We start from the raw sequence: 18,694 nt of genomic DNA, 5'->3' as shown, positions 1-18,694 counted from the left end.
ATTCCTCTGAAAATTTCTTAATTGCTTATTTGTTGGCACCTGGCAGCCCTTCTGAAACAACCCCTCTTGAGATCACAGTTGGAACCTGGAGTTTAGTGGGGGCAAGCAGTCTAAGAGGCAGATCAGACTCAAATAGCACCTGAATATAACATGAGAAAAAGTAGAAAGCTGATGCATTTGTTGCTTTTTTCCATTAGGTCACCTTTGTCACCTCATTTTCCAAGATACTGAACTTGAATAAAACACTTCTCAGTGTTTGCATATCACTAGCATTTGGGTTCATGAGTGATGTCATTACAATGTCTAAGTTAAATGTGGTTCTTAAGGCATGGCAAGATACTTATGTGTAAAGTGACTATGTGAATGTAGCGTGGTTTTATTCAAACATTTTTCTCGACCTAGAAGGTAGTCCTCTGTAAGAACAACATATAAAACAGGAAGTTATAAATAGAGCTCCCTTGAAACTTCTATGTTTCTTAAGTGTTTTCTCGCCTCTTGTGCATTCTTTAGGCTCAACTTCAAGATGTCCCTGGGGAGAGATATGGAGCTGGAGCATTTTGACGAGCGTGATAAAGCGCAGCGGTATAGTAGAGGGTCCCGGGTGAATGGTTTACCCAGCCCTACTCACAGTGCCCACTGCAGCTTTTACCGAACCCGTACTCTACAGACCCTGAGCTCTGAGAAGAAAGCCAAGAAAGTTCGTTTCTATCGTAATGGAGACCGGTATTTCAAAGGGATTGTATATGCCATCTCCCCTGACCGGTTTAGGTCCTTTGAAGCTCTCCTGGCTGACCTGACCCGAACTCTATCCGACAATGTGAACCTGCCCCAGGGAGTGAGAACAATCTACACAATCGATGGCTCCAAGAAGATTTCTTCCTTGGACCAGCTTGTAGAAGGTGAGCAGTAAGATCTGGAGTTGTAAAGTTGAGTCAGCCTTTGTGTAATCTGTTAAGTCTTTCAAAAAGAGATAGTGGTATTCTTATTGATAAAGGAAGGGTTTTCGGTGATCTGAATAGAATTGTGAATATCTTAAATAATGCCTTGAAATATTGCTGCCTTGCTACTTATTTCCTTCTTGTTGAACATGTCTAACCTTTTCCTTTGAACACAGTGTTCATAGCCCTAGATCCTGAAGATTGCATCTAATCCTTCCTTTCATAAAGATGCAAGGTCAAGTACCAATGAGAGTTTAGTGTGTTAAACCTCAAAAGGTCTGTGGTGCTAATGAAACTTATGTGAAATTCAGTTCAGACTTTTTATTTTTTAAGTCTGTGAAGCTTGGTGAAGAGCTCTATCTCTTCTCTACAGATAAATATGCCTTAAGTAAAATACTAGCCTCTCATTTAGTGGCATAAATGTCCACAGCCTGTTAAAAGTAACTGTGATTCAGCTGGGTTCGACTGTAAGCTTTTTTCCTCTGCAGCGTATCCCTTTTCCCCAGTCATAAAATTGGTACGGTTGAAAAAGACATCTTACATTGAGTCCAACCATTAACCCAGAACTGCTAAGGCCACCCCTAAATCATGTCCCTAAGTGCCACATCTGCACATCTTAAAAAACTACAGGGATGGCCTGTTCCAGTGCTTGACAGCTGTTTCCATGAATTTTTTTTTTCCTGATACTCAATCTTATCCCGCTCTGGCAGTACTTGAGGCCTTTCCTCTTGTCTTGTTACTTGTGAGGAGAGGACCAGCACCTACCTTGCTACAACCTCCTTTTGGGTGGTTGTAGAGATCTTAACGTTTTCTCATAAGGCTCATGTACCTGCAATATAAACCATCACCAGTCATTTGGTCAGAACTGACAATTCTTGGCCATTGTGAAATGTCAGACATGCCAGTCATTAATTTGCCCACTGAGAACTAATTTATCACTCCTTCAGTGATAGTTCTATTGCCAAAAGAAGCTGTCAGCATTAATCAATTTGAATATTAAACTTAAAAAATTAATAATAATTTTCACAAGTTTTATGAATAGCTAAAAGTAGCTTTTCCAACATGAAGTGCTTCTGGACTGCAGTGGGTTTCTAGTGTAAAACATCAGAATGTACAGAGTATGAAGTCATTGACTATCACATGGCCATAAATGAGTGTTTCTTACCTGTGAAGTTTAAATGCAGGTGCTTGGTTTTGTTCCAAGAAAATAAAGGTGGAACAATTTGTTCATTTGTGCTTCCATCCTACCCCTGGCCCCAGTGTGTCATGGACAAACCAGTAAAGAAAGCATAGATAGCTACCAGACAGCCAATTTAGAGTTGCAACAGAGATTGTAATTTCTATATGACTTTCATTTTTAGCACCAGGTGAGGGAACTTGCAATATCAGGATGTAATGAGAGGATCAGAAGAAGGCTAATAGGGAGAGAGAAGAATAAAAGTTTAATACCAAGTGTAGCTCCTGAGAGAGGAGTACAGCTTTGCATAGCAAGTGTTCAGCCACCACTGGGTTGTCTCCTTTTTGTGTCATAGCACAGGAAAGCTTTTTAATTATTGAGAGCTTGATATTCTTGATAATCTTCCTTGTGTAAAAGGAAAATAGGGGACAACATGGAGATGCTTCAGAAAGAAAATTGAAGAGATGGGATTGTCTGCCTAAGTAACAGGTTTTGGGGTTAGGACCAGAGGTGTAGTGAAATGGAAACTGGTCTTTGGAGCAATGATATCAGTTTTGGGGCACACTTAAAACTGCATTTGCCAGGACAGTATTTAATTGCTAGAGAAAATCCATTCCCTGGAGGAAAGTCCAATATTAATCAACATCTGGTTAAAAGTGATCTTTGTGCATTTGCATATTTGATTGGTATGCTCAACAAGAAACAAGTTTCATTGATGTTAATGTTGATTAACACAGTCCTTTTGCAGCCAGTCAGAACCAGTTTTGAAAATAAAGAAGTGAATTCAGAAATAAATCCAGCAACCTGTAAGATTGGTATATTTTGGCATCCTAGTGAAGAATAATACCAGTTATTAAACAGTCAGTCAAAATGAATGACAGCGCGAGAGCCTAGGTTCGTTTTAAAGAAGGCATTTGGAATTTCTTTTCATCCTGTGGGACTTAATCCCTTGCCCTTTCAATGAATACATCTTCCCTTCCTGGTACAGTTCAAGGAGAACAGTCTTGTTTTCTTGTCCCATTAAGACTGTGGGATTTACAGAAGTCAGTCTTTGTGAGGGAGAGCTATATCCTCAGTCTATCTGAAAAGGGGCTTCTGTTTATTCCTATAAAACTGCAGGGTGGGTCGTTTCACTCACAGAACTTCACAGTGGAACATGGGTTCATATGTTACTTGCTCAATGATGTTTTTTTTACATAAGGCCCTTCCAATCCTTACTATATGAAATTATTAGAGTTTGGCTTGTCTTGTACAGCATTAATTAGCTTGAAGCTGTGTTTTGTGTTTAAATAGCTGGAAAATCACTTGATTTTTGCCTCTTGCCAAATGACAAGAGCTCTAACTACTGAAATATGAAGCATTGCTTTCTTCATGGTGAGACTATTCCCTTCCTGTGTGAATTCAGTAATTAGTTTATTGAGACTGTTACGAATTTACATGACTGGGGGGGGGGGGGGGAGGGCATTGATTTGGTGATTGCAATGTAAAGCAAAAGTATAAAGCCTTGATTTAGAGTTGGTTTTTGCCTTTATGCCTGTGAGGAAATTCCTGTACTCTTACCTTCTCATGCAATACATAAAGGCAGAGAGGCTCTTAGGGGAAAGGAGATAGCAGCTACTGTCTTTCATCCCAGAGCTAAATACACAGAACTGCATGAAAGACAGTCCCAAAGGAGAAAGGTTGTAAAAGAGCTGTTTTCTTTCAGTTGTATTTAGTTTCATTCTGCATACTGTTCAGAGCTGGCATTGGCTGTATGCTGGCATTGTAGATTATTTTGAGGTGCATGGACATGTTTTCTCTTGATTTGAAAGTAATGACATCCTTGGGTATGGCAGTTTTGTGTGTTCTGTAGTTTAATTGATTTTGGTTGTTTTTCTCCCCCCCCCCCCCCCCCCCATCTTTTTGTTTGGTTGTTTATTGTTTTTCTTAAGACTTATGCATGTGAGATTTGTTGGAATTTGATAACAAGGGGTATGTACTGTTGTAAAAAGCTTCACATGGTCTGTAACTTCTGTCACCCTACATGAAGGAAGTAATGCAATAGATTCAGGTTCCTTCTCTTTGTCAGCTCTGATGTTAGGACCCTCTTATGTTTAAAGAGTGGATTCTGAATGTGACATGACTTTATTCCCTAGGCATGGCACGCAATCAAAGCGTGTAGAAACAATAAAGATGAAGTTGCTCTTGAAGGCTAAATTTTTTAGTTGTAAAGCAAGTTTCAGGAAAGGACTTTGCTTCTCCAAAAAAGTCTCAGCCTTAAAGCTGAATGTAGTGGGGTCTTGTCCCTAAAATAACTCATGAACATTGCAAGGTAGCTCTGAAACAAAGAATATTTAAAAGAACATTTTTTATGCCTGGGGTCCTGCTATGTGGAGCAAAGACCACAGAATCCGTCCATAGCCAGAACTGCATCCCTTTCTCATTAATTTTTATCATAATATTGCCTCAGAGTCTTGGATATGAATCAGAATTGATTGTTTCAGGTTACTACAATACCTACCACAAAGTTAACCCTGCAGCCGAGAGCTGGCAGTCAGACCAACCAAAAACCCCAGACCACAAGGCTGAGAGCATACTGGGAAACAGTTTAGTCACATGTCAATATTGGGTGCACTGCCAAACAATTCTAAAGACTTCTATCTGTGTGTGCATGTTATATGTAGGCATAACGGCAAAAACAGTTTTAAAGAATACTCTGAAAAAGAAAAATGAATGCCTCTGAGGGATCATCTCAGAGCTGGAAATCTTGTTGAAGGAGCAGTTTGAAAGGATGCAGATATACCAGCTTTAGAACCCAGTAATAGCTGTAACCAGCTAATAACTCTTGGGAGATGTGAACCTCGCTGCAGGGCAGAGAATGCTGGGTCACATGAGGACTGTGGAAGGCTCTCGTGATGGAGGCAGGCAGTTTGTTCTCAGAACAGCAGAGAAGCTGCCTGCCAGCGGAGGGTTCCAAAGGCAGCATCTCCTTGCTGAAGTGATGGGCTGCGGGTGTTCCTGACTTGTTTTGTATATGGGTCTTGCTATTCACTCCTACTGTCACCTCATTTCTCGTATCTCAGTTTGTCCCTCTCCTTCCCAGTATTCCTGCTGCCTGCCCCTGCCAACAACTCAGGTGTTGCTGGTGAGAAGCCCATCCAGGCCAGACTGTAGGAGTTGGTTGACGTGGCCTCTGATGCTCTCTAGAGCTAATGGCTTTTTTCTTCTAGATCGTGCCTACCTCAGCAACTGGGAATTGATGGGCTGGAAGGATTCATATGCATGTGTAATGTGCTCTCAAAATAATAATAGTAAAGTATCTGTTTAAATGTTTGTAGAGCTGAATCTATGTGGACATTTGTTTGTAGGATTAAATTTACACTGGGTATTTACCATGGACTTGATCCAGGGCTATCAAATTTAGGGAAACTTGGACTGAATCCTGTGGCAGGAATGGCTGCAATCCTTATATTGTTTAATAAACAAACAGCTGAATGATCCTGTTGCATAAAATAGTAGAGGGTTGTTCTGGCACTGTTTATTGATTATTTTGTTCATCCATTAGCCAGTTGATTTTCTTTGTGTCTTGCTTAACAGCTTATTGGAAGTCCCTGTAGTTTCTTGTTCTAGGTGCTTTACATTATTTTTGGTGTGGTGGTTTTTTATATGTGTACAGTGTCTATCTTACTTGTAACAGGATTTCAGAAATTTAAGGGGGCAGAGGAAGTATTTTATTTGGCTTTTGATCAGGACGAAAAGAACTTTTTAGTCTAAACTGAGTAGAAAGAAAGCTTGTGAAAGAAGTTCTTCGTAAGGTCAAAGGAGATCTGATTGCTAGGTGAACATGTGTGGGTCAGATTTATTTCCTGTAGCTGCTCCATCCCTTTTGGACTGTTGTATTTTTTCACACCCTGCAGAAAGACAAGGCAGCAGCAATGTAGTTAAAGTAGGTTATTGTTCTATTAACTAACACATTTGGGAGCTATCAAGTATCAGTAATTTATTTGATTCAGGTCATCTTTCTTTTGCAATCTGCTCTGTGTGGTGAGGCACAGTCAGAATTTTTGTCCTTTTTCCTGAGAGACTGAGATTCTTCCTTTTGTATGTATAAAACCAATGGGTAGAAGTGAAAAAAGGCAGGTATGCCTAGGCATGGATTGCTGAGGGTTCTGGTCCCTCCCCCATCCTCTTAAGGTATTTTTTGGACTATCTGTTGGGGAATTGGACCCCAATAAATCACTGCTTATTAATTTATTAACTTTACATTCCTACTACATGCTGTACTCTAAGGAATCAACGCTATTTTCCATAAATTGGCAAGTCCTGACTGCCACAAAGAATGGTTTATATTCTCTCTTTGCTTGTGTGATTCAGACAGGTTTTCTCTTCCCTCTCCAGGGTTTCCAACTAAGATTAACTGGCTTCCTCATGAAGCTGTTTTAGGCCAAGTCACCTTAAGCACAAGAAAGCATCACAAAAAATTGCTTTTAAGAGATGATGCCTTGGTTATTCTTATAAGGAGAATATCAGCAAGCTGAAGAAGGAAAACTAACTGCTAATACCAATGTGGAAAACAGGGAGACACTTGCATCAAGAAAGCTCCAATACTTATGTGAAGTGATTCAATGTCTCCTTAGCAACCACTTTGTACACACAGATATTATTTAAAAAAATGTTTAATAAGTGAAGCATGTCTTGAAGGTCTGTCATGACCTGTAAGAACTATCGTCCAATGTTGCATGTCTCTAATAAGTCACATGCATTGAATTTTGACAGATGTGTAACTGTAGGTAGTAGGTATTTTTCTCTCTTTTTTATTTTTTATTTTTGTTTTGTGTTGTTTTTAAGCATAAAACAATATTTTGGGATCTGCCACTCTATGTGATTTGTTTTCTGATTAATTTCTCAGTGCTAAGATTTATTTCATTTTTCCACGTGGTATTTTCTGAAGCACTGAGCGTTTATACAAAATAAATTGTAGGGTTATTGACCAACAAGTGCTGTGCATCTTTTTTGAAGGGTTCCAGTGTTGTGTGTTTCATTTGCACTATTGCTGTGAGGAAGCTTTCAGGAAAGGGGTACTTTCTAAGGTGTAGTTATCACTTTTTTTTGTAGATGCCAGACCTCCCAAAGCAGCTGGGTGTTCCCCTTTTATTTTCCTAATGGATATTGATACTGTAATCAAGAGTCAAAATTCCATTAGTGACATGTGAAACACTTGTTCCCCTCTCCTGAGGAGCTGCAATCAAATCTACACTTTTAAATGGGCTGTGTTGTTTGTGCCCTTTGCTTAATCCAGTTTCTTCAAAGAATCCTTCTCAACACTTGTTCTGTTAGGAATCTAGTGTCTGGAGATTGTTACTTTCCTCTTCCAGCTGCCAATTAAAGCTGATGATGAGGAAGCAATATCTAAAGCAGGAGATGGATTTATTGGAGTTTTAAGTCATGCCCCTTGTGAAACTTCTTTGCAGTGTTCTCTCCTGAAGGTACTGGTGGACAAAAAAAGATAATGAAAATCTAGATGAAGATCTTTTGTCCTTTTCTTTGAGATTTCCTCTGTATACAAACACTAGAGGTGCTAAAGATTTTTATTCTTACAGGCCTGACCCTTAGGAGCAGCATGCATGAAAATTGCGTTCCCTGGCTAACATCTACAATAGTTTTAAAAAACAACGTTATGTGAGAAGTATCTGTATTTCTGTTAGCCTGTATAAAATGGTTCTTACCAAAGATATTTCATCTTAGTAGCCTTGGATGCTGTACCTCTAAGGTGGTCTGTAGCTAAATATAAGCCTTTTGAAGGGAAAAAATATCTTAATGTAATGATGTAATATGGTACCATTGGAAATGAGGAAAGAGCAAAAATACTTATGTTCAAACAATCCTGAACCTTCAGTGATTCTATTGGTCCTTTTTTAATGATCATTCATACAAATTTAGCTTTGTAATGAAGAGCTGATTTGCAGTTAAATGCTACAAGGAATACATCTGACCTTTAAGTGTAGCTGATATCAAAAATCATGTGGAACGCTGTCCTTTCAAGAAGGGGAACCAAAAGACTTAATAAATTAAATGTAAATCTTCTGAGTACACTGTGTATCGACACTTATTTATGAGCTTACCCATTGAGAAGCGAGTTTTAATTTGAAGACTTGGTGGATTTTGGGTCTTACAGCAAAAGTGTAGACAAGAATAAATTTTGCTTAAAAATTTATAAAATAGACTTCTGCAAATTATTTTATAGAGCAGGTATTTATTGGATTGAGAGCAGTCTTACTCATAGTAGGATTTATTTTTTTTTCCCTTGAAACTTTTTTGGTTTTAAAAACTAATTTTGTGGATGTGGTTCTGTGGGTGTGTTCTGACCTGGCAGCGACAGAGTAGCTAATACTAGAACAATTGGACAGGGAGATGGATAAAAGAGAACTTGCACTGTTTAATCACTCATTACTGTAGGGGGCCTTTCTATTCTGATGTTTCCATATCCACATCTATCTACCTTATATATATACATGCAATGGCTAAAAGGAAGAGCCTACCTTTATCCAAGCCTCAAGTCCCGGTGTTCCCTTCCTCCATTTCTAAATGTGATGATTCTGTATCTTGCCTGCATTACTTGTGTGCTCTAATATATGTGGAATTGGGTTGGGTGCCTTGAAACCTTAAAATTTCTGTCCAGAAGTAAATTTGTAATACTTACTTTTCTTTTAATGATTGAACTGTGAGGCCCCTTTCCTTAGGGGAAGGACTCATTATAAAATCCTTGGCTCTTACATGTTTTTTGGCATAGGAGGTGCACCACTGAAATTTCTTCTGGTTGTGTTACCCTGGGCTAAATTTCTGACATGAAGGCCTCTGTGTTGTTAGCATGCAGTGAACTCTTGATCCCAGAAGAAACTAAAACATCTCGGATGTCCCTGTGGTATTGTTCAGGACAGGATCTTGCATTATTTGTGATTTAACTGCAGGCTGCCAAAAGGCACAGTCCTGCTGGATCCAGTGTTGGATTCTTTGCAGATTTTTATTTTTTGTTTGGCTTGTTTGCTTGTTTGTTTGTTTTTGCCCAGACAGAGGATGAACTGGATCAGCTTGATGTTGCAAAATTAGTAGTGTCTTTGGTATATTCACTGAGCTGATTCAACTCATCCAGTGCTGCTACCAGCACAGCCACAGATTCAAGCTCAAGGGAGAGTTTGGGAGTCCGCAAGCAGGTGCACCTTACACAGCAGCCTCCAGCTGGACTGGATTCAGGTGCTAATCTACAGGGTGCTGAGTTTTCTGGCTGATTTCTAGTTCCCCAGAAGTTGTGGGGGTGTGGTATTTGCAAAACTATTTTACTGTAGATAATGCTCCAACAGAAAGACAAACTAATAGCCACTATTTTTCTTCTAAGTATGGTAAATTTATTGTGATGAGAAGTCTGTAATTATTAATCTTTATCTTCATTTCCCCACATATTATATATTTAGTCAGTAAATAATACAGGGAGGTTTCTTGTCTATACATATCCTGGGTTTATGATGCCTAAAGCTTGGAAAAAATCAAATGCTAACAAATTTCCATGACACTTTCATCCACCTTTTTATAAAAAGTTATATAGCCTGTATTTTTTGGTCATATTCCATAGTACTTCCTCTGAAGTATTTGGGGCCTGCTGTTTTTTTCAGAGTGAGTGACTTAAGCATGAAGGCTGGGGGAGTACTGTGATAATGTGCTGGGGCTGGGCAGCTGGTGAAATCCAAACACTGTTTACTGTGTTTACTAACAGCAGTGATCCCCACTGCAAATAGTGTTTTCTGATAAGAAAACTGCTGCTTTCAAGGATTTTGTAACAGTATTTACTAAACAGTTAGCTGAAGAGCGATCTTTAGAAGATCACTCATTTTGTAGTCAGTAGCATGTAAGAAAGGAAGAGATCAGTATTTATGCACTTTAGATCAAGAATGATAATAATATTTAATAATTTGAGAAGGATTTGATTTTGTATTTTTCTGCATTTTTCTTTTTTCCTTCCCTCTCCAATTTGACTTGCTGGACTTTTGCTTTTTTCACAGGGGAGAGTTATGTGTGTGGTTCCATAGAACCCTTCAAGAAACTGGAGTACACCAAGAATGTAAACCCAAACTGGTCAGTGAATGTTAAGACGACTTCTACTTCTCGTTCGGTGCCATCTCTTGCCACTGCTAAAGGAGGTACTCCAGATACAAAAGAGAATAAGGATTTCATTAGGCCTAAACTGGTCACTATCATCAGGAGCGGAGTGAAGCCACGGAAAGCAGTCCGGATTCTGCTCAACAAGAAGACAGCACATTCATTTGAACAGGTTCTTACTGATATAACCGATGCCATCAAGCTGGATTCAGGGGTGGTTAAACGCTTGTACACACTAGATGGAAAGCAGGTAAGCATTTTCATGATGACCATTCTCAGCGTGAAGAAAATACTATTTTCCAAAAGGAAAAGAATAGTACGTTACAAGAAAATAGTCCCATGTGCTCTAGAACGTACAGCCAAATCTTCTACTGCTTGTGGTGTACCTAAGATCTGTGAGCAGCTCAGGAACACCATGAAGCATTACTTGGCCTTGGTGATGGTCATGCCATTTATGATAAATAATCGCTCTAAATCTGTTTAGTTGAAAGTGTGATGTGGTTTTGGCTCTGCATACCGGAAATGTAGGATGAAGAATGTCACTTAAGAGAAGCTCATTTTGTTAACTTGTTTCAGCTTTTTCTTGCAGCAGTTTTATGAGTCATTGTACTTGGCTTTCCGTAAACTGTAACAACAAACAGTGAGGATGCATTTCACCATGATAAATGCAGACCTACTGCTCTCCAGAGTGACTAAATGATGAATCTTATTGCACCTAAAATGGACAATGAAGAAGGTGCAAGCTTAGAAAATGAACGAGCTTGTTTCCCTATTGCGGGAATACAGGTAGGATTACGTGTGGTGCTCACATTTATTGAGGAGTCTCTTGTAGGTTACATGTTATTTCTTCTGTGAAATACCTTCAGGCAGTGTCTCATTTTTGCTGATTTATTGAATTCCAGCAGAGTGAGATTTTTGAGTAGCTTCTTATTGAGCTTGGGGATAGAGGGACACAAAAAAACCCCAAAATTACAGAATAATCCTACTTCGATTTTGTCTTTCACTTTATTTGTAATTTTTCTATGGACGTGTATTAATTATAATAAAATGGGAGAAGCTCTTAACCTGCTGAAGGGCAAGGCTAATTTCAGCATGACCTGAATTGATTTAGGGCAATGGTGACTCTAGAGAAATAAGGCAGATATTTGCATTTACAGATGTAACTTATTAAAATGAAGAAGTCTCCCTGAGAAGCTAGAAGCTGCTAGAGACCACAGTAATTTTGCTGTAATAGAATCTGTAAAAACACAGCTATAGGTTCAATGATTCACAGATATGCAGCAAACAGTGTTGCTGTTGTGAGATGCTGCCAAGTCTGCCTGATACAGTAAATAAATGCTCTGCATGATCTGGTGATGTCCTAACACATCTGCAGTTACTGGGGCTGTTGTGCAGGCATAGCTCTGGAAACAGCTACAGCAGTGCTCTCTGATCTCAGAGAGGGCTGTTTAAAGGACAAGCTGCTTATTCAGAGCATTGGTTCAAATCAGGGCCAAGTCTGGCTTGACCAGAAGTCCCCTCCATCTGTTTTTTTGTATCAGTAACCTCTGACACCAGTTACCCACAGTAGTACTGTTCTTGGCGACTGTGTACATGCCTGCAATGATCTCCTTACTGTGACTTTTTTGGGAACTTTGTCCTGGAGGAAAATATGGATGTAAAATTCTTTTTGTGTGCAGCAAAGGTGAAGTGTGTGTTGGAGGAAACTCTCAGTTCCTGTTTTCCCTTACCTTGTCTCATGCTCTAGGGAACACTAACACTAGTAAATTTGGGCAAGGAGTTGAGATTTTAAAGCTGCAGAGGTCAGTGGTGATCTCTGCTATGACATTGACAGAAGACCTTTAGTGATAATTCCAGCTCCTGCAAACCCTCTCAGTAAAAAAAGGAATGGAAAAGGAATATATGTGCTTTGTATTTTATATGTAAATAAACTCATGATTTAGATCTGAAGAAGTGCAGCCTGGAGGGATGCCAGTGTTGCATCCTGGATAATGTGTTCACTTTTATCTTTTGTCTCCCCTTTAATGATTGTGTTTAGAACAAACAAACAAACAAAAAAAAACCCAACAAAAAACCCTTTACACCTGTTTTGGAGCTGTAATTCCTGAAATTGTCTAGTATTAGCCTACTACTGGGGCAAAAGGGATGACCAGATTTTCTTGGCCCTTATGTTGGCATAGTTCAGTTGAATCTTTGTCGACTCATGAGGTATGACTTGAGTTTAAATCAGTGGTATTTTTCTTACCTACCTTGTAATGTGAAACTCTTGTGTCCAGAAGTTCTCCCAAGAGACTGTAATCTCCACACTCCTTCCCCTTTTGATATACACATGGAATTGGTGTAGCTCGCTGTCTAACCCTCCTGGTAAGGTCAGAGTTTAGAGGAAGCGGGGTGTGTGTATCCTGCAGGTGTAACAGAGACTTTGCTTTCTCCATGTACAGAGCAGCTTTGCTGGCTGGAAGGGAAATGAATGACTCCGTGCTCAGCAGGAGCAGCCTGTTGCTCAGCTCTGAGCAGGGAAGTCATTGATTTCCTGTGCTGCTAGGCAATTGCTGCTCCATTTTAGTTTGCCAAAAGCCTGATCTCCCAGATGGCATTGGGGACACGATGATAGATTTTTTTTGATTGCTAAATTCAAGCTGTGAATTATTACTGGGAGGAAATCCATGGCAAATCCAAAATTTTTCCAGTACTATTTGTAGTTGGGAACTTCTACTGTGACCTCCTGCTGGAGCTCTGAAGGTTCTGGAAAAGCCTGTGCTGAGGGGCTAAACCTCACAAATCTGTGATTAAATCTTAAGAAGCTAACTTAAGAAGCAATAAAATCTTATAGCTCTGAATCAAGAAAAGTAATTTACTGTAAGGATAACAGAATAAAGCTCTCCTGGGATCATTCTTTGGGAATATAACTTGGAGACAGGCTGTTTTGTACTGTCCTCTCTTCTAAGTTATTTTATGAGGCCAAGACTGAAATTGCCCTTCTGTAGCAATAGGGAGCCCCCTGTATAGTTAGTGCAGGTGGACAGGGTAGTATGTATATTGTTGTTGGGTACTATAATTAGACGCCTCAGTCTAATAAGAAGAAAGTAGCAGGAGTTAGAGACTTAACTGGGCATCCAAGTTAGGTGGTTGTCCCATACTGACACTACACATGGAAAAATAGTACTCTTAAATACTTGTCCTCCAATAGTCTTGTTAGTTGTAATGTTTTGATCTATATATCTAAAAGATGTTAATAAATATTTTGTTCAGTTAAGAATTAATGTGAATGATGGCCTATAAAATTTAATGGCAATGTAAAGAGCCTGTCTTGATGAAAGAGGTAGTACTTGGATAATCAGAACCTGAAGAAAGTTTAATTGTTAGGAAGAAAGCTCTCCTTTGACATCCAGTTGATTCCCTTTCTCAAAAATTCATTCCTGGTTTTGGAAAATGTAATAACTTTTGATGAACATCTTACATTGTGAGTGTTTCTTAGAACTCCAGGACCTAAGTAGGTATGTTGTATTAGCCATTTCAACTTTTTAATGCTGGAATAGCAGAAGAAAGGGGTTGAGGGGAAACCAAATTTAAAAAAAAAAAAAAAAAGAAGTAAACTAAACTCACAAAAAACCGCAAGAAAGCAATCCTCAAAAAAGCAAACCCCAATAAATTTAACCAGCCTGTCTCATTGGGTCATTGGAAGTTCAGGGACAAAAACTTGATGGTTTTGAATATTGGGTGGGTATTGACTTAGGATTTCATGCATTGCTTGAGTTTTATTTTTAAAAAGAATGTTTCTCCTTACTACAAACAAGGTAACTAGTGGCTTATTTGCATTTCCTTATAGCCCATCAAAATCTGTATTTTGACTTTGAGGTCTCCAAAGCCTTAGAACATAATTTCATTTGTGCTAAAAAGGGCACAATATACAATCTGATCTGCAATCTGATCATAAAGCACATCAGTGGCCCACATTTAGCATACTCTTGCAGTTTAATTATTAATGACTCTTCAGAGCTGGATAGGCTTCACACAGTGTCTGGAATAGCTTATGTATACTTCTATAGATATACTTAATTTCTGCTAGTACCAGGGTCTTTGTACTCTAGAGAAAGAATTACTTCCCTGTACCACAGTGTTACATTTGAAGATGGTGGGACTCTCAGAAGTGTTTAACAGTCTCATGAGCACAGGCCAAATTCAAAAGCTTTCCAGGGGGAGATCTTGAGGCATTTTCCTTGCCAACTTTGCTATGTAAGGAAAATAAAAATAGAACGAGTAGGTGTAAGGGCTGCCTGTAGGAATACAGATAATGAGGGCATGCTCTTACTATGAGGACTACTCAATTTTTTAGGTTAACCTGGTGATTAAATTCATGAAGAGTTATTGTCAGCATGGACCCTTGATATCACCACATACTTGCACAGAGAAGAAATACTTTCTCATGACTGAAATGTCTTGCTTTACTGTAGCTGCATTGTTTGATTTCTAACCTTTCCCTGACAGAAGGTGGCATTTTTAGTTTCATGTGCATTAAAAAATGGCCTTCTAAAAGGTAGTGTGTGGACACAATGCAGACACTGAGGACACAAGCTGCATGTGGAGATAGAGCCCAGTTGCTTTGTCACAAGCTGTTTCCTGGTTTCTGTTTGCTTGGTGCACTTCTAGAATAACAACGACTAGAATAGGAGAAAACTAATCAAGGTCACATTTAAAAGCAGTATTGTGAAATGGTGCCATTTTTAAAAGTATTATGATGTGTATATTTGTGCAGGGTGTTTTACAGGTTGCATGTTTTGACAAAGACTAAAGGTTGGACAGCAGTGCTTTGTTACCTTGCACATCCTCTGTTTGTTTTTGGCAGAGCAAACATCTGGTTTATAATAGCGCCTACTTATTTGAACAGGTGGTTTGCTTAGCTTAACAAGATGCAATCAGGCAAATTATTTTTCAGTTTATGCATTATTCTGTTGATTTGACTCCAGACAGGTAAATGATCAGTGCCAGAGATACCAGAATAAAAGTCGCTAGCTGTTGTTTTGTTTTCTTTTTCCCTCATAATTATTTTATCACAAATCAAATAATCTTTACAGGTATGAAATGCAGCCATGGTACTTAAAGACATACAACTTACAGAGGGTACAGTGTGAGGCATAGGCTGTCCCTCAGTGTTCCTCAATAACCTTGTTTTAAGCCATTAAAATAGCTATTAAAGAATTGTGGCTGGAAGGAGAGGGAACATCACAGTGCTGGAAAGCTTGAAGCTTCTTCATTGAGTGTAATACTTTTTTTTTTTTTTTTTTTTTTTTTTTTTTTTTTTGTGGAAACCCTCTATGAATTGGCTATGTTGTGATGCAAAAAAAGTCCCTCTCCTGTGGACTTCTCTTTCTGAAGATATGTGGTATTGTAGTTTTTTAAAAGGAATACTGCTGTTGTAGAAAAAATAGTCTCTTAAGGAAGCAAAAGTATTTGCACCTACACCAAAAATGGGCATTTCTTCATGGTTTTGTTCTTAACAAGTGAGAAATATTTGCTAATAACATCTGTATTGTACATTAAGTATTGCACAATTTGTTTGTGGCCAAAGGTACTGTTTTGTAGGACATATTAAACGTCTCAAATATCTTTCTCTAGACCTGGATTTTCCTTGGTACAGAAACACCTGCATAACTGAAGGTAGGTATCATTCACAGAATAACATTTTCACCTGAGCATTTGGGTAGTGTATATTGTACAACAATTTAGACCAAAGGAATGTTAACCAAAATAAAATATGTGCAGCAAGTGACTCGTTTTGTGTGTGCCCCTAATTTTGATTCACATTGGCATTTGTAATCAATTCCACTCTTAATATAGAAGGTTCATTTAATTTTAAGGGTGACTGGTTGTGCATATTCTTTTATTTGTGAAACTTTAGCTACAATCCACTCAAAATAGCATTTGTTGTCCACATCTTTCAAAAACAGGAAAAATGTTGAGTGCATCTAATCTTCTGTATCTCAGCACAGTAACTTTATCTTTTCCCTTTTGTTGAAGGCTTTGGAGCTCCCTGCCAGCCATGGGCACTTGGGTGATGTTGACTGACCAGAGAACCATGGTGAATTATCTGTGAGGTGTAACTGTTCAGATCCTGACTCATTGTGAGAAAACATTAAGTAAAATGACTTCTCCAGCTCACATAAGCATTTTAACAGGGAAGCAATGGCTCTTGAGGTGGTACTTTAATACAGGACTACAATCTGGGGTCCCAAAACCCATTGTGCTTACACTGTACGAGCTGTTCTTTCCTAATGGGCTCCTAATGTGAATGCTAGAAGGCCATACCCATCAGAAAATACCTGTGCTGCTAATTTTAGACATGAATTTTAGGCCCTGTCTGGGCAATGCTGACAGACCATCATGTTATGTAGTTGTGAGACACATTAAAAAAACCCTAAAAGAGCACCTTTCCAGCTTGTAATGCCCCTCACTTTCCCTCCTTCTTGCCTGCAGTATATTTAATCTAAATTTTTTTCCCCTCTGGAAGATGTAAAATTTCCAGCTTTGGTGTTTTGAAAATGACTTTGGGGAAGGATTAAAAATATGAGTTTTTGTTTCTCACTACTGAGGAAAAGGCCCCTTCTTGAAGACACTGAAAAACAAACAAAAAATATCGATGATTGACAATTGTGTTTTTCAGCAAGTTGTGATGAGTTCTGGGGGTCTTGGAAAATTCTTGCAATTACTGTTGAGAAAAGTGGATTTCCACTACAAATTAGACTGTACTTTTAAAAAAGCATAAAAAACTGGTTTAAAATAATTTGTGCTAGGGTAGAAAATTTTCTGGCAATTGGTATTATCCTGGTGTTAGATGTGAGGTCCTTGAACTCTTGTGCTTCTGGATAGGCGGTTTCGTTGTCATGTTATGACATTGACTAACAATTTTAATTGTTACTCAGATAAAGTTCCATGTGAAGGAGTGAACAGAAGCCCATTCCTGACTGAAAGCAGTGTGCTCATTCATTTGTCTAGGGTCGGTTCTTATTAAGCTGAGACTGACAACTGTGTTGCTCTGTCTCCAAAAGCTTCTCACAATAGGAGTTTCCATGGTTGCCAACTGGCATCCCACAGGAACTGTAGACTGACTTTGAAAATTAAGAAGATGCCATCTTCTGCATCCTTTGGAGAGACTTGTTTGCTGTGCAAAACCCAACTTTTTCTCTCAAGTTTTTGTTTGCTGTGCAAAACAAGAGCTGTTATTGGTTGAATGAGACTGATAACTTGCATACCTTCTTCAGAATGTGTCAAATATCACATAAGTTGATCTTAGTGTCTTTAAAGATATCCAGATACTCATTAGAGAGTTTGTGTACTGTCAGAAGCCTTTCTTAAGGAAGAGTAATTTCTAAGTCTTCAAGGTGCAGTTTTGTATTGTGTGATGAAGTGTTTCTTAGTGGAAAGAAGATGGTGGTGTCGTTCAGAACTATCCATTTCTACAGTAAGGATCCTTTTCCTCTGCATCTGGACTTTGCTGTTTAAGTATGCAATGTAACCAAGAACAGCTTTATATAATTTATTTTTTATTATCCAGTTAAATTCTGATTTGTGTTTTACTGATGACTGGGGGAGGAGAAGAAAAGCAAAATAAAACATCCTCAACTCTGATCTTGTTATGGAGAGTTTGTGGGGAATTTTTTCTTAATTACTTCATGGAAGAGAGTTTGGAGAAGTGCTTACAGATTTCTCTGATGATGCTGTACGACTGTTTTGTGGAGACAGGCATGAGATTACCAGTGGTCATAGAGAAGAGTTTCCACTGCTCAGTGAAACACAATCCTTGGGACCAAATAAGTTCTTTGGGAACAGCTGAAACCTTTAACCTCTTTGTGATGCTTGCAAACAGTAGCCATCCTAAACTTTCTCTGTTCTGCTCCCCCTGCCTTTTAACTTTGTCTGAATCAAATGAGGTCATTGGTTTTAAGATTTTCATGGTATATTGTGAAACAGTTGTATTCAGTGGGATGATTTTCTTAGTACTCTCTGAAGCTCTTATGGTTAGTAATGCTTTTTTTGTTGTTGTTGTTGTTGGCAAAGTGTGCATTTCCTATCTCTTAAGTGGTACAATGTAATAATACTTGAAAAAATTATAATGGATGTTGGATTTGCTGGGTTGTTTCTGTTCCTTCTAAAATTACTTGTTACAGGAGGACTAAGAATTTCTAACCATTTAGGAGAATCTTAAGCATCAGCTAAGGAAAAAACCCAGCATTTTCCTCTCACAATTTTTTGTAACATGTTTCCTTCCTGAGAAATTAAATTATAGTATTCATAGGAAAAAATCTTGATTCTGCCGTGTAGCTTATGAGAACTTAAATATTTCCTTTTTAGTGTAAGTATTTTTGTAATTATGTCTTTGGATGTTGGGCCTTGAATTCTTACACAAACACTTGGAAAACCTTGTTAGTGCCTCTTTTGAAAAAAGTTGAGT

At 38.6% G+C, this 18,694-nt stretch overlaps 1 protein-coding gene across 5 annotated transcripts in view; it reads left to right on the top strand.

Moving 5' to 3' along the window:
- The first annotated feature begins 523 nt into the window (after positions 1 to 523).
- The window catches only part of DCLK1 (doublecortin like kinase 1), a 220,634-nt gene continuing 202,463 nt past the window's right edge, over positions 524 to 18,694 (top strand). For all 5 annotated transcript variants that reach the window (XM_062514708.1, XM_062514709.1, XM_062514712.1 and 2 more), the window contains exons 1-2: positions 524 to 899; positions 10,149 to 10,495. In XM_062514708.1, the coding sequence (XP_062370692.1) occupies positions 524 to 899; positions 10,149 to 10,495 (723 nt within the window). The remainder of the gene's footprint in view (positions 900 to 10,148; positions 10,496 to 18,694) is intronic.

The sequence above is a fragment of the Cinclus cinclus genome, chromosome 2, assembly GCF_963662255.1.
Source record: "Cinclus cinclus chromosome 2, bCinCin1.1, whole genome shotgun sequence".
Lineage (NCBI taxonomy): Eukaryota > Metazoa > Chordata > Aves > Passeriformes > Cinclidae > Cinclus > Cinclus cinclus.
This window is presented reverse-complemented; position numbering and strand designations above follow the sequence as displayed.